This window comes from Stomoxys calcitrans, chromosome 3 (assembly GCF_963082655.1).
Source record: "Stomoxys calcitrans chromosome 3, idStoCalc2.1, whole genome shotgun sequence".
Taxonomy (NCBI): Eukaryota; Metazoa; Arthropoda; class Insecta; order Diptera; family Muscidae; genus Stomoxys; species Stomoxys calcitrans.
Genome location: NC_081554.1, coordinates 120420606 through 120447574, shown reverse-complemented (window position 1 = coordinate 120447574; position 26969 = coordinate 120420606). Strand labels below are relative to the sequence as shown.

Sequence of the window (26969 nt, the reverse complement as noted above, 5' to 3'; positions counted from 1 at the left end):
CAAAATAAGACCGAATGGACCATTGGAACCGCAGACGCGGGCAACATTTATAGAAAGTAAATTATGAAAAGCACATGAAAAAGGCCTCTTTATCGACGAAATTATTTTTTTTTAATATAAGATGCAGATTAGAGTGTTTTATTCGATTAAAACAAAACTAAGCTTAAACTAGTCAGACTTAAGTTTTGCATTCCTTTTGAAATATCGAATAGAACCTTTTACGATTTTCTTACGATGGTACGAAAATTGTGGCTCCTACAGCCTTAAAAGTCGAAACGCATAAAAGATATATATGGGAGTTTTATTTAAATCTGATTAAATTTTGATGAAACTTTGCATACGTATAGCAGAAATCATTATGCAAAATTTCAGCCAAATAGGATATGAATTTTGCACTCTGGAGGCTTAAGAAATATAATCTTTATGAATTTAAAGCGATAGTTAAAGCGATCAGACCCAAATTACCAACAAAAACCACAGACATCATTTGTAGCAGGGGCACAAATGAATATTTGGGCAGGTCAATAGTTTTTGCGTAAAAGATATATGCTCCAAACGCACCCAGACCCACTACCATGCCACAAGTCGACCAAAGCATCAAAATCTTTCTCCAAATATATCCACAAATAGGTAATATACATAGGAACCGGCAAAATGCTAAGGATTTTAATAAAATCACTATTATGAACTCCGAGAAAATGCCAAAGCTAAAGTACGGGAAGAGCGTTTTTTTATCCTAGCTTATGGATAAATAAAACGCTCTTCCCGTACTTTAACTTTGGCATTTCCTCGGAGTTCATAATAGTGGTTTTTTTAAAATCCTTAGCATTTTGTCGGTTACTATGTATTTTACCTATTTGTGCGCTTCCGATAGACTCGTAAATAAAACAAATGGGTTGGGGTTTGTTTATTTTTTTATACCCACCACCGAAGGATGGTGTCATTCCGTTTGCAACACATCGAAATATCCATTTGCTACCCTTTAAAGTATATATATTCTTGGTCAACGCAAAAATCTAAGACGATCTAGCCATGTCAGTCCGTCTATTCGACTGTCTATTGAAATCATGCTACAGTCACTAAAAATAGAGATCTTGAGCTCAAACTTTACACAGATTCTTTTTTTTGTCCATATGCAGGCTAAGTTCGAAGATGGGCTAAAGCGGACTATGTCTTGATATAGCGGACTATATCTTGATCCCATATAGAGGGATCTGCCGATTTAAGGTCTTATGCCCATTAAAGCCACACTTATTAGCCGATTTCACTGAAATTTGGAACAGTGAGTTGTGTTAGGCCTTGCAATATCCTTCCTCAATACGGCCCTTATTGGTCCAGATTTAGATATAGCAGCCATATAGGCCGATCTCTCGATTTAAGGTCTTGGGCCCATTAAAAGCGCATTTGTTGTCCGATTTCGCTGAAATTTGTGGCAATAAGTTCTGTTGGTCCCCTTGACATCCTTCTTTAATATGTCCCAGATCGGTCCAGATTTGGATATAGCTGCCATATAAACCGATCTCTAGATTTGAGGTTTTGGGCCCACAATAGGCGCATTTGTTGTCCGATTTCGCTGAAATTTGTGGCAGTAACTTATGTTAGGCCCCTCGACATCCTTGTTTAATTTGTCCCAAATCGGTGCAGATTTAGATATAGCTGCAATATAGACCGATCTTTCGGTTTAGGGTCTTAGGCCCATTAAAGCCACATTTATTATCCGATTTCTCTGACATTTGGGTCAGTGAGTTGTGATAGGCCTTTCAACACCTTTCCTCAATACAGCCCAGATCGGTCCAGATTTAAATATAGCTGCCATATAGCCCGATCTCTAGATTTAAGGTCTTGGCCCCACAATAGGCGCATTTATTGTCCGATTTCGCAGAAATTTGGTATAGCGAGTTGTTTTAGGCTTCTCGACACCCCTGTTCAATACGGCCTATATTTGTATACAGCTGCCATATATACCGATCGATCTTCTACCGAGGTGTCGCGGCACGCCCTTCGGACTCGACTATAAAAAGAAGGCTTCTTATCATTGAGCTTAAACATAAATCGGGCAGCACTCATTGATATGTGAATTTTTCCAAATTTAGCGTTCATGGGCAAATTAGCATTTCGCCTTTCGGTTTTTTGCGTATTTTAGCGATTTTCTTTGCCAAATGTACTTTTTTTAAACTGTAAACATACACGAAACGTAAGGCGATGCGAATAATTATACATTAGATAGTGAAACCCATATTCAGCTTTGTGAAACAGGCCCTAAGACTTTAGGAGAATTTCAAGTGTTTTTCTTAAAATAATTGAGAGTTCTACGTTTTACTACCTTTATTTGCAGGCAGCAAAGAAATTTTACACGATATAAGTGGCAAATTTTCTGGTAGCCAATTGATTGCCATAATGGGTCCCTCAGGAGCAGGCAAATCTACACTTTTAGACGCATTATCAGGTTTCAAAACAACCGGTGTGGATGGTTCAATTTTACTCAATGGAAGACGCAGAGATTTGAGTAGGTACCAGCAGAATAACAGCTTTTTCAACTTTCTAAAAATGATTTATATTTTTTGCAGCTGCTTTCAGGCGTATGTCCTGCTACATTACACAAGACGATCGTTTGCAACCACTTTTGACAGTAAATGAAAATATGCATATTGCCGCCGACCTAAAGTTAGGACCAAATGTGTCATTTGAGGAAAAAGAATCAAGAGTAAGTAATTTACCTAATATTATGAGAACGCTTCGTAACTACTTCATTAACTTGTTTTTCAACAGATCGAAGATATTCTATTAATGTTGGGTCTCTACGACCATGACCAAACCATGACTAATCGTTTATCTGGCGGCCAAAAGAAGCGTCTTTCTATTGCTATGGAACTGATTAATAATCCTACTGTGATGTTTTTAGATGAGCCAACTACGTAAGTGATTTTGTTTTATTCAGATATTACAGTACGCGTATTAAGATAGCACCATGTTTACCACAGTGGGATGGGAAAAAAATAAGTGGAAATAAGTCTGCAATTTTGGAGCGGATAGAGATATCTTCATAAAATTTTACATGGTTATAGCTGAGGTGTTATCCAGTTTATATGCAGGGTCCTAAAAGTTCCAGGAGCCCATTGGTGGGTCTTCAAAGTTGGTCCCCTCGGCCCTACAAAATTTTGTAAGGGCTGTCAAAAGCGCATTTATGGTCCGATGCTGGAAAGTGTTTAAAAAGCCCTACAAGAAACAGACTTAAATGTGCGGGATATCTTTTATAGTATCCAAGAAATTTGACTAACAAGTTTTTTTGTTTTGAAATTCGCAGCTGTTGGTCTCTTATTTTGTTGCTTGTCAAAGTATTTCTGAACCGATTTCAAATATTTTAACTGATTTAGAAAGCTTTTAAAAGTTACTATTTTTTGTCGGCATATATGCTAAGGTCTGATTCTTCAGCCGAATGCGAGTGCTACAACAGGCAATAAATTTGTCTCTAATCCAACAATAGCAATCAAAATTCGGAAAGTTTGGAAGGTTAATCCGAAAATAAAGTTTGAACAACTTGAAGCCCAATTTCAACTCCACCGAATCGGAAATGAAAAATCAAAATTTTTCATCGTTTTTGCTGAGCTGGGCCATGAAATCCTTACTCACGTAAGCAACGTAGTTACGAATCCTCCTCCACAGTTAAAAGCCCGATTCATCGATCAATTTTCCATTTCTAAAGAGCACTTGATGAAACCTCTTTTTTCCAACTCGAAAATAAGAGGTACCAAAACAAGCGTTCTTTTCCGCCAAATGAAAATCCTTGCAAACGGGGCAACAGTTGCCACATCAAACGCAGGCAATTCTAGCTGCATCATCAGAAACGCCGCACAACCTAATTAAAATGGCAGACAAAATTGCATACATCCTGTCAACAAAGAATTCGTCAATATCCGAAGTTTTTACTCTAAATCACGCTTTGAAGCAAAGGCATCAATTTTAAATAACGAAAACTTGAGAAACACAAAAGGTTTTCAAAAAGTAGGCCCCGAAGTAGATCTGCTGACTCACATTCGAGTAGAGCCTCAAGAGAGAATAGAATATGCTACTACCACCGCAGATTTAAAAAAAAGCACGCAAGTGCCTATCTCCATGCTCATATGCAAGCCACTCTTCTTCTAACTAGAGGCGTCATGCGATCGGGAATGCAAAGCAAATCGCCTCTTCATATACGACAAGTCAATAGGTAAGTTTTTTCTTGTGAATACTGGCGCGGATATTTCTGTCATGCATGATCAGAAAACCAAAAAAAAATAAAAGTTCGAAATATCAACTTTTTGCGGCTAATAACTCTCCTATTCATATATAAGAAGAAAAAATGTTAACGCCATCGTTCGGTCTCCATAGAAATTTTCCATGGTAATTTTTAATTGAAGACATTTCACACCCAATAATCGGTGCTGATTTTTTAATGAATTCGGTCTCATTGTTGATATTAAAAACGCCCAACTATTCGATTCAACAACTGGCTTAACAGCAAAAGGAAAACCAGGTTATCTTCCTAACTATTTGGAATTGAAAATTGTTAATACATCAACACCATATCACGAAATACTTTCGGGATACCCTGAAAACACAAATCCATCAACAGGCTGTGGTAAAAAAGGCCACAACATCCAATATGTAATTGAAACCAGAGGACAACCTGTGATATCTAAACCACGTCGTCAAACACCGGAAAAACTTGAAATTGGGAAGCGAGCGTTTGAGTTTGTGATGCAACATGGACTCTGTGCACATCTAACAGTTGTTGGTCGAGCCCGTTGCACATGGTGTCAAAGAAGACACCGTTATCACCGTTTATCAATTATCACCGTTCAAACAATTCCGGATAAGTATCCAATTCCTCATATTCACGACTTTACGCATGGTCTTATTGGTAAAACTATTGGGTTGCCCAAAAAGTAAATGCGGATTTTTTAAAAGAAAGTAAATGCATTTTTAATAAAACTTAGAATGAACTTTAATCAAATATACATTTTTACACTTTTTTTCTAAAGCAAGCTAAAAGTAACAGCTGATAACTGACAGAAGAAAGAATGCAATTACAGAGTCATAAGCTGTGAAAAAATTTGTCAACGCCAACTATATGAAAAATCCGCAATTATTTTTGGGCAACCCAATATTTAATCTCTATGAATTTCAATTCATGGCCTTTGGTTTATGCAACGCTGATAAAACTTCTCAACGGTTTATTCATGAAGTGCTACGAGGCCTTGATTTTTGTTTTGTTTATATCGACGATATCCTTATTGCATCAGAAACTAAATAAATGCACTTCCATCCTTTAAATCAAGAATCTCAACGTCTCCCAGAATATGGTGTCGTGATAAACATTGACAAATGAATTTTTGCCCAATCAAGCGTTAATTTTCATTTCGTATCAGTCCCATACCTGAAAAAATTCTCTTCTACAAGAAATGTCCTAAGACCTGAAATGGTCAAACAACTACGTCGCTTTATCGCTCGCAATGGTTAACTTTTACAGGCGATTTATTAAAAATGTGGCTACAGCTCAAATACCACTTATAGCTTTACAAAAAGAAACAAGAAATATGATCGTACTCCAACTACATGGACACCGGAGAGCATTGCGATATTCGAAATATGTAAAACAGATCTGTCAAACTTAGCTTTTCTCGCGCACCCGTGTGACTCTTTGCCCATATGCGTAAATTCATCTGATGTCGCCATTGAAGGGGTACTGTAACAGAAAATAAGAAACGGATGGCAACCATTATCCTTTTTCTCGTGGAAGCTAATTGAGAGACAAAAAAAGGTACACTAAATACGAAAGGGAACTATTAGCTGTGTATACAGTGGTGAAATATTATCGGCCTGTAATAAAAGGAAGGCATTTCATAATATTTACGGATCACAAACCGCTGAACTTCGCTTCCAAACAAAATCATGGTAAGGCTAACCCTCGTCAGTTTAGACAATTGGATTTTCTATCACATTTTTTAACGGATATTCGTCACATAAAAGATAGCGACAATAATACAACAGACACACTTTCACGCATTTCTTCTATATCCGGGAAATCAAGCATAAATTATGACAAGTTGGCAGAAGAACACTATGCACTACGAAGAACAACACACTACTACAACAACATACACTACTACGATTAAGAACTAAAACATTTCTTGGAAAATAAAGATAAAACTTCACTTCTTTTGGAGCCCATTAAAATCGAGCAAGACTCAAAACCTATCTTTTGTGATACATCAAATGTTCGTTCATTCGTTCCTAAAATCATGCGTGAAGATATTTTCAACACGTTACATGGACTTTCACACGGTGGATTCAACTCAACCTACAACACGATGGCCCAAAATGAGTAAGGATATTAAAAAATGGATAAAACTATGCATTCCTTGTCAGCGATCCAAAATATAAAGACATATAGCGAATTACGTCCATATCCTCTACCAACTGACAGATTCAGCCACATCAATACCGACTTGGTTGGGCCACTTCCGCCATCCAATGGAAACACATACCTTTTAACCTGCATTGATCGATTTACACGAAGGACGGAGGCCATTTCATTTAAGGATTGTAGGGTTGTAACATTGCCGGGGGCTATTTATCGTGAATGGATATCGAGAGTTGGAATATCTTTAAAAATATCAACAGATCAAGAAGGCAATTTGAATCCCATCTATTTAAGCAATTACCGAATATTATGGGAGCTCAGCATATACGCACATCTCCATATCACCCACCAGCAAATAGAATAATTGAAAGATGGCAAGCTTCATAGAAACCTCGAAATGTACTCCTGCAGAACTTGTTTACGGCACATCATTACGACTGCCAGGCGACTTATTAAGATCAGCCTGAAAATATGTCAACGGATGAATATGTGCAATCTTTAAAAAACAAAATGAACTCACTAAAACCTGTACTCACAAAATACAAATCCAATCTGTCGGTGTTCGTATCTCAAGACATGGAAAAATGCGTATAAGTATTTGTTCGACAGGATGCTGTAAGAAAAAGTTTACAACCACCATAAGATGGACATTTTCGAGTCTTAAAAAGATCAGACAAATTATTTACACTTAATATAAATGCACAGAAAAAAGTTATATCTATCGATGGACTCAAGCCAGCATATATTTTTAACCCAGATTTAATGGAAGATAATTTTTTTTAAACCAGATTTCATGGAAGATACACCCGTGCGGGATAATTGTGAGCACCAAACAGGCTGGAACATTAAGGTCCGATCTGTGTGGTGTTCATTGCTGTCCCGAGAAGCTTAACTGCGAGCTACCGGTCGCGTGCACAGGATGCGGATAGTGGTTGAATAAAGAAACTCAATTTTGTTAGATTCGTTTAAACATTTTATTTCGTCGTTTATTATTCTTACAGGTTTTTATAAACGGTTTCTTGGAAATTCCCATTTTGCTGTTTTTAATATATAGCTATATTACTAATTTTCATTAAAATTTTGTTTTGTGAAAATATTTACTTGGGGTTTCGCCTTTAAAGGAAATGCCTTAAAAAATTTATGAAAATTCTGTCTTTAAGGAAAATTCCATTAAATCTTTTTCCTTTTAAAATTGTTATCGAATTTTAATTTTTACCTTTAAAAATTTTTGTCGAAATATTGCCTTAAAAGTTACATCGAATTTTTTCAATTCAGAAGGTTATGAAAAAATTTCCTTTAAAAAATTTTGCTTTAAGAAAAATTTTATGAATTCTTTTCCTTGAAAATTTGAAGAAAAAAAATTATAACTAAACTTGATCGATTTAGTCTTAAGACAAATATTCACTGAAATTTTGTCTTAAGAGAAATTTAATTCAAAATGTTGTCTTTGCTGCAAATGTTATACTATTTTTTTCTTCAGAAAAGCCAAAAGCGCATTTATTATCCTATTTTCAATATTTTCTCAAAATTATTTGCTGAAAAGTTCTTGAAAAGCCCTACAAAAAACATGCTTTGATGTGCGGGAAATCTTTGAAAGTGCCCAAGAAATTCGACTAACAAAAATTTTTTTTTAATTTTCGCAGAGGCTAATCTCTTAATTTATTGTCTGTGAAGGGATTTTGAGGCTACCGTAGTGCAGAGGTTAGCATGTCCACCTATGACGCTGAATACCTAGGTTCGAATCCTGGCGAGATCATCAGAAAAAATTTGCAGCGGTGGTTTTCCCCTCCTAATGCTGGAAACATTTGTGAGGTACTATGCCTTGTAAAACTTCTCTCCATAGAGGTGTCGCACTGCGGCACGCCGTTCGGACTCGCCTGTATAAAGGAGGCCCCTTGTAATTGAGCTTAAAAGTGAGAAATGTGCTCCTGTTCCTGGAATGTTCATGGGCAAAATGTTCATGGGCAAAAATTTGCATTTGAAGTCATTTTGAACTGATTTCCAATTTTCAATATTTTCTCAAAATTATTTGCTGAAAAGTTCTCGAAAAACCCTACCAAAAACATGCTTTGATGTGCGGGAAATCTTTGAAAGTGCCCAAGAAATTCGACGAACAAACATTTTTTTTTTTTAATTTTCGCAGAGGCTAATTTATTAATTTATTGTCTGTGAAGGCATTTTGAACTGACTTCCAATTTGTCAACTGATTGAGATAGCCTAACAGGCAAAAAAACTTGAAAAATTAAAAATTCGGAAGATCCCTGCCAGGATTCAAACCTGCGACCACGGAGCAATGGCGAGAGCCATTGCCATTGTCTTAGCGTTCGAAACCATCAATACAACTTCCAACAGATGCACAAAATCATGTGTGGTACGGAAGAAAGTGTAATTTACCACAGACAGAATGTTACATTACACAAATATAAATGCATTGGAAAAGGTACAGCTAATAAGCAGGGTTGTCGAACTTGGTTAATGTGGTAATTGTATCATAGATGCGTTTTCGCAATTAAATACGATTTAAATACAACATACCAACGCACGGCCCTTGAAGTCAACACACCTAATATGGTTGAAAAGTCTTCTAACCAAAGACGAAACGCGTCCCATAGTGGTTGGTGGGTGTTGCTACCTTTGGCTTTGCTTTTCCATTTGCATCTTCGATCATTCAGCTCGTCTCGAAAGAGAAACAAACAGAAAGTTTACTATATTTTTGCTTTACATATGCCATGGTTTGATTCTTCAGTCAAAAGTTATGAAAGTTACGAATCAAAAAATGTGAAAAGGGATATTTTTGGCATATTTGGTGAAAAAAGGTAATATCATTGTTTCGTCTCTATAAAGAAAACTTCACCTAATGCTTTCAATTCAGCTTATTATACTGCAAAGAAAACACAAAACCATGTTTAAACCCCGTTTACACTGCTCTTTTAATCCGGATTTAATTTCTCGATCATCTGTTTTCCCTTTAGAGTTGACGAGAGCCTTTCAATCCGGATTTAAGGAGCAGTGTAAACAGTGTTTTGAACTTGGAGCAAATCTAGATTTGCAACGAGGTTTCACATACATTTTCAGTGTGAGCAAATCTATTTATTTGAGGAGATTTGCAGCAAATCTCCTTCGAAATTCAAATGCAACCCTGCCTTTCTATTGAATACCGGTTACTTTCCGTATTTTCTAAAGCACATTTTCTCAACATCTGAAAATTTCTTATTGAAACTATAAATAATGCTGACCACGGTATATGCTGAACACAATAAAAATGTCGATCACTGTAAAAAAACGCTGTCAAAAACATCCCTGGTTCAAATACAAAGCACTTTAGTGTAAATGGGGGTTTGAGATTATCTCAAATCAAGCGGATTTAGGCTCTATTGTAAACGTGGTTTAACGTAGATGCGTTTAAATGAAATTTTAATAATTTGTGTTGACTCTAATAGGAGACATGTAAAGTACAATATTAGAATTTTGTACGGAAAAAAAAGTCGAAAACCCTTTGAGTTCTCAAAACGCAAATCTGAAACCCCCAACTTGATAACATATTTTATTGCCCCAGGTGGTACCTAAATACATACAAAAAAATTTTGCGCCATCCAAAAATTATAAAAAATACTGAAAAACTAGAACGATATCCTAATTGGGCTTGTCTTTATGAATTTTGAATTTCATAAATGTGCTTTTGGCACACAAAAAAAAAATACCCAATGGTTGAATTAAACTAAAGTTGAACTTCGCGCTAAAGACATTTTATTCGTTTTTAGTTAACGCAGATCTAAAATAGAATTTCATCAAATGAACTTCCTTGTGGTCCAGCGTTAACTAGATGGAACTAAATTATTCTTTATTGAGTGCATATCACGACCAATCGTGAAAGACACTTTCAACTGAAAGCAAAAGAACTGATGAAAGAAAATGATTGAAATTTTTACTGCGTGTTAATACAAAATTTTTGCAGATTCTCTGCTTCTATTTCGTTTAGTTTTAACTAAAACGTATAAAATAATTCATTTAATTGTAGATATACTAATTAATCTCATAATAATCCATTTTTATTAATATATTTCAGTTGCTAAAATACATTTCACATATAAATATTATCTATTAAAATAGAAATGTTCACACTTTTATGGTCTTATTCACAAAACTAATAGCTTGATTTTGAATGACGAACTATAACCCAGACAAACAAACAACAATCGGTCGAAATCGAATCTTTTCGGTTTGTGTATATCGAATTCAAGTTTTCGCTTGCACATACGTAAGTCAATGTTTTAATTTTCACATGGTTACGATTTTCGGATTACCATAAGGATTTTTTTCGATTCCTTCTAAACTGCTACCAATTTCTATATACGATTGTGCAACTAAGTTGTGATTTTCGTTATTTCAATTCACATACATAAATTCAAAAGTTCAGCCGGGCCGAACTTTGGATACCCACCACCCCGGGTATATATGTAAACCACCTTCCGCCAAAATCCGGTGAAAAATGCATACCTTATGCCCCAATGCAGCTTTATCGAAATATGTTGCGATTTGGACCAAATACTAATAAGTACAAGTCATTGTTCAATTGTATATGACAAAATATTGGTCTTCTTAATAGCTATATCTAACATCAAACCGATCTGAACCATTTACGACACGGATGTCGCTATACCCAAATCTGGACCGATTTGACCCAAGTTACAGAAAAATGTCGAAGAGCCTAACACAACTCACTGTCCCAAATTTCGGCGAAATCGGACAGTAAATGCGTCTTTTATGGCCACAAACCTTTAAATCGATAGATCGGTCTAATGTCAGCTATATCCAAATCTTGATCGATCTGAGACAAATTGCAGAAATTTGTCGAGGGGCTTAACTTAACTCACTGTTCAAAATTTCGGTGACATTGGACAATAAATAAGCCCAAAACATTAAATCGAGAGATCGGTCTATATGGCAGCTATATCCAAATCTGGACCGATCTGGGCCATATTGAAGAAGGATTTCGAAGGGCCAAACACAACTCACTGCCCTATACTTTGGTACAATCGGACATTAAATGCGCCTTTTATGGGCCCAAAACCTTAAATCTTGAAATCGGTCTATACGCTAGCTATATCCAAATCTGAACCGATCTAGGCCAAATGGAAGAAATATGCCGAAAGGTCTAACACAACTCACTGTCCCAAATTTAAAAAAATCGGATAATAAATGTGGCATTTATGGGCCTAAGACCCTAAATCGGCGGATCGGTCTATATGGCAGTTATATCCAAATCTGAACCGATCTGAGCCAAATTGAAGAAGGATGTCGAAGGTTCTAACACAACTCAATGTCTCAAATTTCGGCGAAATCGGGTAATAAATATGGCTTTTATGGGCCTAAGGCATTAAATCGGAGAATCGGTCTATATGGGGGCTATATCAATATATAGTCCGATATAGCCCATCTTCGAATTTAACCTGCCTTGTGTACAAAGAAAGAATCTGTGCAAAGTTTCAGCTCAATATCTCTATTTTCAAAGACTGTAGCGTGATTTCAACAGTAGATCGTCTTAGATTTTTACGCTGATCAAGAATATATATACTTTATAGGGTCGAAAATGGATATCTCAATGTGTTGCAAACGGAATGACAAAATTATTATATCCCCATCCTTCGGTGGTGGGAATAAAAATTGTGATGTGTTTAATAAAAAACATGTAAGAGGGTGTTAAGTTCGGCCGGGCCGAATCTTATATACCCCCACATGGATCGCATTAACGGGTTCTTTGTGCGATATCTCTTTTTAGGCAAACAAAGAATAATGAATAAGAACTGTTATGCTATTGGAGCTATATTAAGTTATAGTCCGATCCGGACCATAAATGAGTTGAGGAAGTCATTATGTTATATTTCAGTCCCTTCGGATAAGAATTGCGCCTTGTAGGGGCTCAAGAATCGAAACCGGGACATCGGTTCATATGGGAGCCTTATCAAGCTTAGATCGATTCAGACCATATTGGACATGTATATTGGAGGTCATGGCAGAAGCCATGGTACAAAATTTCTGCGGATAAGAATTGCGCCCCTTAGAGGCTCAAGAAATCAAAATCCCAGATCGGTTTATATGACAGCTATATCAGGTTATGAGCCGATTTGAACCATGCACAGTTGTTGGAAGTGATACCAAAACGCTACGTGCGAAATTACAGCCAAATCGGATAAGAATTGCGTTCTCTAGTGGCTTAAGAAGTCAAGATCCAAGATCGGTTTATATGTCAGCTATATCAAAACATGGACAGATTTGGCCCATTTACAACTCCAACCGACCTACACTAATTGAAAGTATTTGTGCAAAATTTCAAGCGTCTAGCTATACTTCTTCGAAAGTTAGCGTGCTTTCGACAGACAATGGGACGGACGGACATGGCTAGTTCGACTTAAAAAGTCATGACGACCAAGAATATATATACTTTATGGGGTCATAGACGCATATTTCGAGGTGTTACAAACAGATTGATGATATTAGAATACCCCCATCGTATGGTGGAAGGTATAACAAATGGATTCATCCATTGGCGTTTACTTTTTTGGGGCAACCGGGCACGGGGTAACAATTAGCTTCATACAAGCTAGAACTTCGAGCTCCAAACTGTGTAGTGTTCCTCGTTGTCACGAGAAGCTTAGCTGCGAGTTACCGGGTGCGTCCACAGGTTGCGGATAGTGGAGTGCTCCATACGGAGTAGCTGCAACTACAGTCGTGGACAATCAGCGGTTTCGAATGAAGATTCTTAGTGAGAAACTTGACGGCACCGGCTCTTGCATAAATACTGAGTGCCAATAATATTCGTTATGAAAGGAGAGTTTTTGGCGCCGCTGCAATCCCGGAGCGAGCTGGCTCTTCTATGGAGCTTGACGAGGATGGCCACCTCCACATACAGACATGTGGCTACAACAACATCTGGAGGCACAAACGAACAATCTTTACTTTTGGAGCTCCTAGAAGCTCTAATTTGTGTCCAAATTTGCAGAAGTACTGTTAAGAAAAATATGAGTAAATTTTTATAAACCACCTTTTTTGGTCCCTTGATAAAATCATAGAATCCGTGGTGGGCATCTAAGGATCTTAAATGTTAATATATGTACAATTTTTAATATAAATTGTTTTGCTTTCCTCTTTTGTTAAAAAAATGCTCGCTCGAAAGCAAATTATCAAGTGACTGGTTTTGACATTTGCATCGCAATGTTGACAACTGTTACGATATACATGAACCCATTTTTGTATTGTCGTCGATCGCAGGCGTTTGTCGGAATGCAAACAAAAAAAACTAATTTCGGTTTGTGTATCTCATTTTTAACAAAGACTTTATTGAACGACAAGCCGAACAAAAACGTAAGCATTCCCATACAAAAATGGGTTCATGTATATCGTAACAGTTGTGAACAATACGAAGCAAATGTCTTTGACAATTTGCTTTCGAGCGAGATTTTTTAACAAAAATGCAAAGCAAAAAAACGTGTGAAACTATAAAATTATACAAATTTTAGCATTAAAGAACCTTGGTTAGGTGCCCACCAATGATTCTACATATGATAGAAATATGGGACCAAAAAAGATTGTCTATACCAATTTATGGCAATCCCATGGCAGCCGGTTAGTTGTACGTACCGGTTTGATACGATGCAAATTAGAGCTTCCAGGAGCTCCAAAAGTAAAAATTGTTCATTTGTGCCTCGTGGTTGTTATTGTTGTAGCCACATGTCTGTACGTGGAGGTGGCGATCCTCGTCAAGCTCCATAGATGAGCAAGATCGTTCCGGAATCGCCGCGGAAACAATTTGGTCATTGGTTAATTAAAGGCGCCAATAACTCGCCTTCTCATATCAACATTTTCGTGCGATTATTTTTTACAACTTTCGATGTGGATTAACTCAACAACAGTGAACTTAATTCAATTTTTGGCGATGAAGCTCCATCAAGGTATGGTGAATTCAATCGATGTTTATCAATGGTATCAATAGTATGGTGAATTCAACCGAAGTCGTAGTTCACTCCTAGATGAATTTCGTAAAGGTCGTCCAAAATCAGTTTTTGTTCCAAAAAACCATTGATGCTGTGCTCCAAATGATATTGCAAGATCGTCATGTGACCTATCGTGAGGTTGAGACAACCTTAGGCATTAGTGGGACCAGCATACATTCAATATTGCATGAATTTTTCAATCCCTCAAAAAAAGGCTCGGGTCGATTGGTCGAAAAAGTGCTCCAAAAATACGAAACAACTGCGTTTTTGAGCACTCAAAATATCGATTTGATGAGTGATCCGCCAATGGCACCGTACATCAAAATAATATGAGAGGTCAACGTTTTTCGACACCTGAAGATGCGGTCGATGCGTTCAAAATGGAGATACCTCAATCAGAGTGGCAAAAGTGCTTCGACAATTGGTTCAAACGCATGCAAAAGTGTATAGATCTAAATGGGGAATATTTTGAAAAATATTAAAGCGATTTTTGATGATTAACATTTGTTTTTGTGTTCTCTAATCGGGAAGTATAAGAGGCAACCCTCGTATCATAGAATTTCCGTTACGCCATATCCACAATCTTTTATAGATTGTTAAAAAAGAAATTAAGGTGTTAAGTATAGATACGAGTACATAGTTTTATTTTCAGTCTAATACTTACCAAAAACGGTGCACGGCTGTCGATAATCAGTAGTACAAATCCTTTGCGAAAGCACAAGCGTTAAAATATACATCACTGCATACATCGTAGTTAGTATTTCAATTTTAAAAATTCCTGCAAACAAAGTTAAATAAATAGAAAAAAAATAACAGAATAATTTTGGTTTCTTTTAATTTCGAATGCTTACCAACATATCGGGCCGTGGTACGTTTCATCTGTATGTTCGCGCTGAACAGTATCGATGATAACTAATTTATGCTATACCAATTTAGTTGCTGCATATTGAATTTCTTTGAGACGGCAAAGAAAAACATTATTTGAACAGAAAGAAAATTTAACTTGCTAATTTTATTTCACATTTCTGCACTTTTATATTATTATACCCACCATCGAAGGATGGGGGTATATTCATTTTGTCATTCCGTTTGCAACACATCGAAATATCCATTTCCGACCCTATAAAGTATATGTATTCTTGATATTCATAAAAATCTAAGACGATCTAGCCATGTCCGTCCGTCCGTCTGTCTGTTGAAATCACGCTACAGTCTTTAAAAATAGAGATATTGAGCTGAAACTTTGCACAAGTTTTTGCCCATAAGCAAGTTAAACTCGAAGATGGGCTATATCGGACTATATCTTGATAAATGACCGATCCTCCGATTTAGGGTCTTAGGCCCATAAAAGCCACATTTATTATCCGATTTGGCTAAAATTTGAGACAGTCAGTTGCGTTAGGCCCTTCGATATTATTTTTTAGTTTGGCCCAGATCGGTCCAGAAATGGATGTAGCTGTCATATAGACCGATCCGCCGAATTAGGGGTCTTAGGCCCATAAAAGCCACATTTATAATCCGATTTTGCTGAAATTTGGGCGAGTGAGTTGTGTTAGGCCACTCGAAAACCTTCTTCAATTGGCCCAGATCGGTCCAGATTTGGATATAGCTGCCATATAGACTGATCTCTCGATTAAAGGTTTTGGGACCATAAAAGGCGCATTTATTGTCCGATGTAGCCGAAATTTGGGACAGTGAGTTCAGTTAAGCCCGTTGACATATTTCAGCAAGATGGCACAGATCGGTCCAGATTTGGATATAACTGGCATATAGACCGATCTCTCGATTTAAAGCTTTGGGCCCATAAACGGCGCATTTATTGTCTGATGTAGCCGAAATTTGGGACAGTGAGTTGTGTTGGGCCCTTCGACATTCTTGTTCAATTTGGCTCATATCAGTACAGATTTGGAAATAGCTGTCATATTGACTGATATCTCGATTAAAGGTTTTGTGACCATAAAAGACGCATTTATTGTCCGATTTCGCCGAAATTTGGAACAGATAGTTGTGTTATGCTCTTCGACATTTTTCTGCAACTTGGCCCAAATCGGTCCATATTGGGTTATAGCTTGGCTCATATTGGCCCCATTAAAGGCGCATTTATAATCCGATTTCACTCGGATCAGATCGGTTTATTTTTAGATATAGCTACTAAAAGATCAATATTTTGTTATACACAATTGAACACTAACTTGTACTTATTAGTATTTGATCCAAATCGGAACATATTTCGATATAGCAGCTATGGGGCATAAGGTATGCATTTTTCACCGGATTTTGACGAAAGGTGGTTTATATATATACCCGAGGTGGTGGGTATCCAAAGTTAGGTCCGGACGAACCCAATGCCTTTTCACTCGTTTTGCTTGTTGCCGACCTCGACTTCTCTCGGAGAATGCATACATCAGACTGAGCGCTGGAATGACTGTTTGTACGACTGTTTTGTTTGTATTACTGAGAAGGTAATGGTTTTAATAATCTGTGTTATAACATTTGTCAACCTTAGTTTATTTTTAAAAACGCTTTATGTTAAAACTGGTATTTGACTTAAATTTATTAAATTATACTCAAATGTGGGAATTTCGTTAACTATTTAGAACGAATATTTATTCAATTTGCAGAAAATAGGCTTGTAACTAAAAATAACAAAATGTCTATATTGCTTAAATAAAAACTTGGTTAAATAAAATAACTTCCCAAATCCAAATTTATGAACTATTTGGCAAAAATTACAGATGAGTAAAACTTACTAAAAACTTGCAATTTTTCCTTGAGTTAATCAATATTTAACCAAATTACCTTAAAATTGGCTAACTTATTTGTACTACGTTTTTTACTTCATTATATATGCACATTTTGCTGAGTGCAAACTGAACAAAATTTTGAAGGGTCTTCTAGGACTGTTTTGCACATAGTTTGGATAACACCTCAGCTATAAACATATAACATCTTGTGAAGATATCTCTATCCGTTCACCAATGGCAGACTCATTTCCACTAACTTTTACCCATCCCAATGTTCGACGTTTGACTGCATCAAACGCTATGTCTACATTGACTCGCTTATATCGTTTTGCAAATCATCTCAACCGTTCCCATTTGTTGAGATGTTTTGGTTATTGCATTTTTTCACACTCCAACATAAATGTTATGATGCACAATGGTTAAGATTTATTTTTTCTTGTTTTATTTCGTTTTTATGTCAAACGAGTCGTTTTGCCCTTATTCATTTTAAGGGGAAAACGAGTCGTTTGCTCATAACAACTTTGGTCTGAACATAGTATAAAGGTTTTCTTTTATAACGAAGGGTTTAACCAGCTCCTTAAAAATCTCAACATAAACCGGGTTTTTTGAATAGATCGAAACACGATTTCGGGAAAAGGTTCATATTTCTTTGGAGAACATAAGTTCAAGTTTACTACATTTTAAGATGTTGTCCAAATGTGATATTTTTAATGTATATTTCATAGCACTGTTCTGTATTCATATTTTCTTACAGGGGTCTTGACAGCAGTTCATGTACCAAAGTACTAGAATTGTGCAAAATGCTTGCCCAACAAGGACGTACCATCATCTGCACTATACATCAACCAACAGCAAAACTTTTCCAAATATTCGATCAAGTCTATGTCTTAGCAGCTGGCAATTGTGTCTATCAGGGAAGTACGCAGAAACTGGTTCCCTTTCTACAGGCAGTTGATTTGCCTTGTCCGATGTATCACAATCCCGCCGATTACAGTAAGCAAATATGCAGAAACAAAACTCGTACATAACATTATTCATTATATATTTTTCGATGTTGTTTCTAGTTATTGAATTAGCATGCGGCGAATATGGTCAAGATAAGGTGGACACTCTGAAATCGGCTTCGGAAAATGGTAGCAGTTTGACATGGTTCAATAATCCAGAAAGTATACTCAAAGCATCCGAACTGATGCGAAAATATCCCGTTGCAAAGAAAACAAACAAACGTTCCTTGGAAGATACCAGCTACATGAACCAACTGTCTGTTCTAATGCATCGAGGATACCTCAAAGCCAAACGTGATACAACACTGACACATTTGCGCATAGGCGTCAATGTGTTCGTGGCCGTTGTTTTGGGAGCAGTCTATGCTAACTCGGGCAAAGAAGGTTCCCGTGTTATAGATAACTACAATTTATTATTTGCCATTCTTATGCATCACTCCATGACGACAATGATGTTAACTGTGCTCACATGTAAGTTATAGTTATTGGTTGCCTAAAAAGTAATTGTTCGTTCGATAACCTTTTGCCATCTTCCTGGCAAATTTAGTATTCCACGCTCATATAACTTCTGGCCTTTATCTGCAAAAAACTGAACCAAGTACGATTTTATAGCCTCATCATTGCAGAAAGTTTAACCATTTAAGGAGTTCTGCAAAGATCGAAATAAATGGTAGTCTGATGGTGCAAGGTCAGGGCTATATGGTGGATGCATCAAAAGTTCCCAGCCAAGCTCACTCAGTTTTTGGCGAGTGACCAAAGATGTGTGCGGTCTAGCGTTGTACTGGTGGAATTTGACACCTTTACGATTGACCAATTCTGGTCGCTTCTCCTTGATGGCTGTATTCAATTTGTCCAATTTTTGACAGTAAACATTCGAATTAATCGTTTGGTTCCTTGGAAGCAGCTCAAAATATACCACACCCATCCAATCCCACCAAACAGACAGCATAACCTTCTTTTGGTGGATATCAGCCTTTGAAGTGGTTTGAGCTGGTTCACCATGCTTGGGCCATGATCGTTTTCGACTAACGTTGTTGTAAACAATCCATTTTTCATCTCCAGTTATGATTCGTTTTAAAAACGGATCGAATTCATTGCGTTTAAGGTGCATATCACAAGCGTTGATTCGGTTTGTTAAATGAATTTCTTTCAATATATGTGGTACCCATATTAAAATTGACGCCAAACAAACAAATGTAAACAAAATTTCACGAACTTTTTTTTTAAAGCAAGCTAAAAGTAACAGCAGATAACTGACAGAAGAAAGAATGCAATTACAGAGTCACAAGCCGTTGAAAAAATTTGTCAACGCCGACTATATTACTACTATATTACCGACAATTACTTTTTGGGCAACCCAATATATTCCCAAATATTACCAAAAAATGTCATGTTAATGACATGTGGTTTTGAAAATCAAATGGAGATTTACCAACGGTATCAGTATTAAAGCTAATTGAATTTAGGTTAGGTTGAACGAGGGTGCGGATATTAATCCGCTCCATGCCACTATGGGCTATCACCTAAGGTAGGTAGGTAACCCCGTAAAGAAAATCTAAGTAAGGAATTCCGTGCTACTTTCAAAATCCATAAATGTTTTTCATGCCACGCCCCTAAGTTGCTTCATGTGTGGTATTGCGTCCCCACCTAAGTGCCGGCATCTGTTAGACGCAAAAGCCGGACAATGACAAAGTAAATGCTCCAACGTCTCATCATCATCTCCGCATGCGCTAGTTTTATATAACACCTATTTTTGCCACTAGGATATTTAACATCAATTACTGGGCACCTTGGGCGTCGTTTTGAGAATATTTGAAAATTATCATTGTTGAGGAGGACATAAATTATATATTAGTTGACGAAAATAAATCTAACAAGTAAAAGCGTGCTAAGTTCGGCCGGGCCGAATCTTATATACCCTCCACCATGGATCGCATTTGTCGACTTCTTTTCCCGGCATCTCTTCTTAGGCAAAAAAGGATATAAGAAAAGAGTTGCTCTGCTATTAAAACGATATCAAGATATGGTCCGGTTCGGACCACAATTAAATTATATGTTGGAGACCTGTGTAAAATTTCAGCCAATTCATATAAGAATTGCGCCCATTGGGGCTCACGAAATAAAATAGAGAGAACGATTTATATGGGATCTGTATCGGGCTATAGACCGATTCAGACCATAATAAACACGTTTGTTGATGGTCATGACAGGATCCGTCGTACAAAATTTCAGGCATATCGGATAATAATTGCGACTTCTAGCGGTCAAGAAGTCAAGATCCCAGATCGGTTTATATGGCATCTATATCAGGTTATGAACCGATTTGAACCTTATTTGACACAGTTGTTGAAAGTAAAAATAAAATACGTCATGCAAAATTTCAGCCAAATCGGATAGGAATTGCGCCCTCTAGAAGCTCAAGAAGTCAAATCCCCAGATCTGTTTATATGAGAGCTATAACAGGTTATGGACCGATTTCAACCATACTTGGCACAGTTGTTGGATATCATAACGAAATACTTGGTGCAAATATTCATTCAAATCGGATAAGAATTGTGCTCTCTAGAGGCTCAAGAAGTCAAGACCCAAGATCGGCTTATATGGCAGCTATATCAGGTTATGGACCGATTTGAACCATACTTGGCACAGTTGTTGGGTATCATAACAAAACACGTCGTGCGAAATTCCATTCCATTCGGATAAGAATTGCGCCCTCTAGAGGCTCAAGAAGTCAAGACCCAAGATCGGTTTATATGGCAGCTATATCAGGTGATGGACCGATATGGCCCATTTACAAAACCAACCGACCTACACTAATAAGAAGTATTTGTGCAAAATTTCAAGCGGCTAACTTTACTTCTTCGGAAGTTAGCGTGCTTTCGACAGACAGACGGACGGACGGACGGACGGACAGACGGACGGACATGGCTAGATCGACATAAAATTTCACGACGATCAAGAATATATATACTTTATGGGGTCTCAGACGAATATTTCGAGTAGTTACAAACAGAATGACGAAATTAGTATACCCCCCATCTTATGGTGGAGGGTATAATAAAATTCACAAAGAAAGAAAAAAGTTTACAACTGCAATAACATAGAAATCTCTTCTGATTTTTAGTTCTACAACATTATATTTGGCACGAATGTTGGAGGTCGTAGTAGAATTCGTTGTGCCAAATTTCAGCAATATCGGATAAAAATTGCGCTCTCTACTAGCAAAAGAAGTCATATCTACTGATCAGGGACGTAGCAAGGATTTTAATTTGGTTGGGGGGCTCCCCATATTTTTTCAAAATCGCCGTTCGGACTCGGCTAAAAAAGGAGGCCCCTTATAATTGAGCTTAAACTTGAATCGGACAGCATTCATTTATATGTGAGAAGTGGGCCCTCTTCCTTAATGGAATGTTCATGTGGAAATTTGAATTTGCACTTATTCACATCCTAATTTTTTCTGCATTCATAGAGAAAAGTTTGCTGAAAATAGCAAACACTGTCTGTTGAATAATAGTTGTTAATTTTGCTGCTATTGTAGCAGTAGAACTGCAATTTCGGAGTAGTAAGCGTATTGCTGAAAAGTCTGTTGTTTGCTGAAAATGACTGCTGCTTCATTATAAAAGGGATGATGCGTGCTAAGTTCGGCCGAGCCGAATCTTATGTACCCTCCACCATAGATCGCATTTGTCGAGTTCTATGCGCGGTATCTCTTTTTAGGCAAACAAAGAATATTGAATAAGAACTGCTATGCTATTGGAGCAATATCAAGTTATAGTCCGATTCGGATCATAAATGAATTGAATGCTGAACATTGTAGAAGTCATTGTGTAATATTTCAGTTCATTCGGATAAGAATTGCGCCTTGTAAAATGCAAATGCAAATTTTGCCCATGAACATTCCACTAAGGAACAGGGGCAAACTTCTCACATATCTCACAGTGCAGTCCGATTCAAGTTTAAGCTCAATGATGAGGGGCCTCCTTTTTATAGCCGAGTCCGAACGGCGTGCCACAGTGCGAAACCTCTTTGGAGAGAAGTTTTACATGGCATAGTACCTCACAAATATTGCCAGCATTAGGAGGGGAAAACCACCGCTGAAAATGTTTCTGATGGTCTCGCCAGGACTCGAACCCAGGCGTTTAGCATCATAGGCGGACATGATAATCTATGCGCTACGGTGGCCTCCTGCGCCTCGTAGGGGCTCAAAAATCAAAATCGGGAGATCGGTTTATATGGGAGCCCTATCAAGCTATAGATCGATGCAGACCATATTGGGCACGTATATTGAAGATCATGGGAGAAGCCGTGGCACAAAATTGCCAAATCGGATGAGAATTGCGCCCTCCAGCGGCTCAAGAAGTCAGGACCCAAGATCGGTTTATTGGCAGCTATATCAAAACATGGACCGATTTGAACCATACTTAGCGAAGTTGTTGGAAGTGATACCAAAACACCACGTGCAAAATTTCAGTCAATCGGATGAGAATTGCGCCCTCTAGAGGCTCAAGAAGTAAAGACCCTAGATCGGTTTATATGGCAGCTATATCAAAACATGGACCGATTTGGCCCAATTACAATCCCAACTGACCTATACTAATAAAAAGTATTTGTGGAAAACTTCAAGCGGCTAGCTTTACTTCTTCGAAAGTTGGCGTGCTTTCAACAGACAGACGGACGGATGAACGACGGGACTTTATATACTTTATGGGGTCTGAGACGCATATTTCGAGGTGTTACAAACAGAATGACGAAATTAGTATACCCTCATCCTTTGGTGGAGGGTATAAAAATAATCCACAAAATATATAAATTTCTCAGACACCATAAAGTGACTTAAAGAGTTCTCCTTTCGTAGAAATGTAACGTTTGCAGTTGGGTGAATCATTTTCTAAGCTTAAATTCGCAACCATCCTTGCTTCCTAGTTTCATGGTCCACATCACTGTGTCACTAATTTCGAACTGAGAGTTGAGTAGTGATACTTTTAAGTAGTAAATTGCTCTTGCCATCCACCGCGCCTTATGACATTTGGTGGTCTTATCTTGAATGTATTATCTGAGTCTCCTCCAAGAAATATTATCGAAAGTTCAATTAATTCTCGATAGCCCCCCCCCCCCCCCCCCCCCCCCCCCCCCCCCCCCCTTGTAATATCTTTGGTTTATTCAAGTCGGTAAGATTCGATCAGTCGCTCAATATCTGCTGCATTACAACTGGATAAATTTTCTTCTGTTTAACTTCTTAACACAATTTGGAAAAGATTTTGTGGATTTTCTAGCTTTTTCCCAAAAAATAATGCAATCACGAATGGTTAGATTTGCACTTTTTTAAATTTGAATTCACTATGCAAATATTATGAAATAGAACGGCTAATACTTCGCCATTAGAGGGGCTTCGACCCATTTATTTGATGCTTTGGGTGCCTAATTAAAAATATTTCCGTTTCTGAACTACGTAACTCCATTGAAATGTTAACTGAACGATCACTTCGCACACACTAAACAAATTTAGGATATTTTTAGTAACTATCGTCACATGAGTGAAACCCGAACTATATTATTGTATATATGGGAACTATATGCTCATCTGAACCGATTTTGATAAAATTGAGCAGAGGTGTATATATGGGAGCTATATCTAAATTTGAACCGATTTGGATGAAATTTAACAGAGATTTTCAGATGGGTAGTAGACCACTCCAAAACAAATTTCATGGAAATCGGTTAAAAAATTGGGGCCATTGCGAACTGTTAAGTGAAAATCAGACGATATATATGTGGGAGCTATATCTAAATCTGAACCGATTTTCACCAAAATTCATAGCGTTTGTCCCTACCTTGATTACAAAACACGGACACGGACAAATACGAACATGGTTAGATAGAACTAGGAAGTAAATCTGAGTCGATCGGTATACTATCCTTAATGTAACTTATGTAAATTTTTTGCCTTTGATAGTTTGGTAATAGAAATACATTGTAGTAAATAACAAAATAATGTTAATGTGATGCCTTGCAAATTTTCCCAGAACATTCATTTTAGCGACAGGGGTAAACGTCTCATATATCAATGAGTGCTCTCCGATTCAACTGATAAGGGATCTCCTTTTTATAGCCGAGTCCGAACGGCAGTGCAGCGCAACACCTGTTTGGGAAGAAGTTTTACATGGCTTCTATGCACAGAATAGTATCTCACAAATGACGCCAGTTTTAGAATGGCATTTTTATACCCTCCACCATAGGGTGCGGGTATACTAAATTCGTCAGTCTGTTTGTAACTACTTTATATATGCCTGTAACTACTATTCTTGATCGTCGTGACATTTTATGTCGTTCTAGCCATGTCCGTCCGTCTGTCTGTCGAAAGCACGCTAACTTTCGAAGGAGTAAAGCTAGCCGCTCGAAATTTTGCACAAATATTTCTTATTAGTGTAGGTCGGTTGGGATTGTAAATGGGCCATATCGGTCCATGTTTTGATATTGTTGCCATATAAACCGATCTTATGTCTTGACTTCTTGAGCCTCTAGAGGGCGCAATTTTTATCCGATTTGAATGAAATTTTGCACGGCATGATTTGTTATGATATCCAACAACTGTGTCAAATATGGTTGAAATCGGTCAATAACCTGATATAGCTGCCATATAAACCGATCTTGAATCTTGACTTCTTGAGCCACTAGAGGGCGCAATTCTTATCTGATTTGACTGAAATTTTGCACATAATATTTTGTTATGATATACTACAACTGTGCCACGTTTGGTTCAAATCGGAACATTACCTGATATAGCTGTCATAAAAACCGATCTGAGGACTTGACTTCTTAAGCTTCTAGAGGGCGCAATTCCTATCCAATTTGGCTGAAATTTTGCATGACGTATTTTATTATAATTGTAAACAACTGCGCTAAATATGGTTCAAATCAATCAATAACTTGATATAGCTGCCATTTAAACCGATCTGGGATCTTGACTTCTTGAGCCTTCAGAGGGCGCAATTATTATCCGATTTGGCTGAGATCTTATACAATGGCTTCTCCTATGACCTTCAACATACGTGCTAAATATGGTCCGAATCGGTCTATAGCCTGATATAGCTCCTATAAAAACCGATCTCTCTATTTTACTTCTTGAGCCCCTAAAGGTCGCATTTCTTACTCGAATTGGCTGAAATTTTACACAATGACTTCAACAACTATGGTCTCCAACATTCAATTCAATCCATAACTTGATATAGCTCCAATATTAAATCAATTCTCTCCTTTTATCCTTTGTTAGCCTAAAAAGAAAAGAACTCGACAAATGCGATCTATGGTGAAGGCTTTTTCTTGTTTGAATTTTTTATTGTAAAGCATAATTCATGTAATGAATTCATTGAAAAAAAAACTATCGAAAATTCGCAATGATCTATGCTATGTACGCTTAAAATTAAAGGATAAAATGTCCTAAAACACCTTTCGTTCTGTGTAAACACTACAGAAATAATTATTTTTGTATACCTCTCTTTTTACTTGTAGTCCCCATAGAAATGTCCATACTGTTGAAAGAACATTTCAATCGATGGTATTCACTGAAGGCGTATTACACATCAATTACACTCCTTGATCTTCCATTATCGGTAAGAATAAGGCATTATATTGTAGCTAATAAAATAAACCTTAGTTAAATGTTTTTTGCATCATTTTAGATTTTAGGAAGTCTTATTTTTACCATAATTATATATTTGTGGAGTTATCAGCCCATGGAGTGGAGTCGTTTCTGGATGTTCTTCGCCATTAGTGTATTAACTGTATTTGTTGGCCAGAGTTTCGGTTTAATGATTGGGGCTTGGTTCAACGTGGTCAATGGTACATTTTTGGCACCGGTATTAACTATTCCAATGATGATGTTTGCAGGTTTCGGAGTAACGTTGCGTGACTTGCCTGTTTATTTGAAATGGGGAAGTCACATATCATACCTGCGCTACGGCCTAGAAGGCTTCGTCGCAGCTATATACGGAAATGATCGCGGTACCTTAGAATGTGAAGAAGCTCCCTACTGCCACTACAGGTAAGTAATTTCTTCGATATGATAGATTTGTTTTCAGATGTCTAATACCACCTTAATTCCCATAGATACCCAAAGAAATTTTTGGAGGAAATTACCATGACCGGGGATCAATTCTGGAATGATGTTATAGCCTTGGTCATAATAATCTTAATCTTCAGAATAGCTGCGTACGTTATTCTAAAAGCTAAGATCAAGTCTGTGAAATAGTTTAGAAAGTATTGATCCTCATCTTTGTGCAATAGTAACCATTTCAAGTTGTATTAGTACTACGAGTAATTAATTTTCTTTTAACTAAGTTAATAGTTTACAACATGTATTTTTCTGTATTTAGTAGTTTTTATTTTTAATGCCAAATTGCTTTTTTCGTTGGTATGCTGAACACTTTTTACATTCCAACTCTTATAAAAATATGTCTAATGTATGTAATATAAGGAATTGCATTCCTAAGATATGAAAACTATGTTCTCTATTTAATTTCTGGGACAATAAATATATATAATTTAATATGCATATGTAAATACATTGGTGATCCGATATGCAAACAATTCAATACAATTCTTTATAAATTTTTACATAAATGGAACAAGAGCACGATCAGTGATGCCGGTTTTGTAGCTTCATACCCAAACCGGTGGGTTTTTTCTCTATGTGGTTTGGTAGGCTGACTTCGTTAGGTTAGCAGTCCGCCTATGACGCTGAACGCCTGGATTCGAATCCTGGCGGGACCATCAGAAAAAATGTTCAGCGGTAGTTTTCCCTTCCTAATGCTGGCAATATTTGTGAGGC

General features: G+C 37.2%; 1 protein-coding gene across 2 annotated transcripts in view; it reads left to right on the top strand.

Annotated features, from left to right (window-relative positions):
- Positions 1 to 26687, top strand: part of LOC106086902 (ATP-binding cassette sub-family G member 4) — a 96414-nt gene extending 69727 nt beyond the window's left edge. For both annotated transcript variants that reach the window (XM_059366124.1, XM_059366125.1), the window contains exons 3-10: positions 2336 to 2506; positions 2568 to 2704; positions 2770 to 2915; positions 17893 to 18131; positions 18203 to 18613; positions 25652 to 25752; positions 25822 to 26183; positions 26249 to 26687. In XM_059366124.1, the coding sequence (XP_059222107.1) occupies positions 2336 to 2506; positions 2568 to 2704; positions 2770 to 2915; positions 17893 to 18131; positions 18203 to 18613; positions 25652 to 25752; positions 25822 to 26183; positions 26249 to 26390 (1709 nt within the window). In that variant the 3' untranslated portion in view covers positions 26391 to 26687. The remainder of the gene's footprint in view (positions 1 to 2335; positions 2507 to 2567; positions 2705 to 2769; positions 2916 to 17892; positions 18132 to 18202; positions 18614 to 25651; positions 25753 to 25821; positions 26184 to 26248) is intronic.
- Positions 26688 to 26969: the final 282 nt, after the last annotated feature.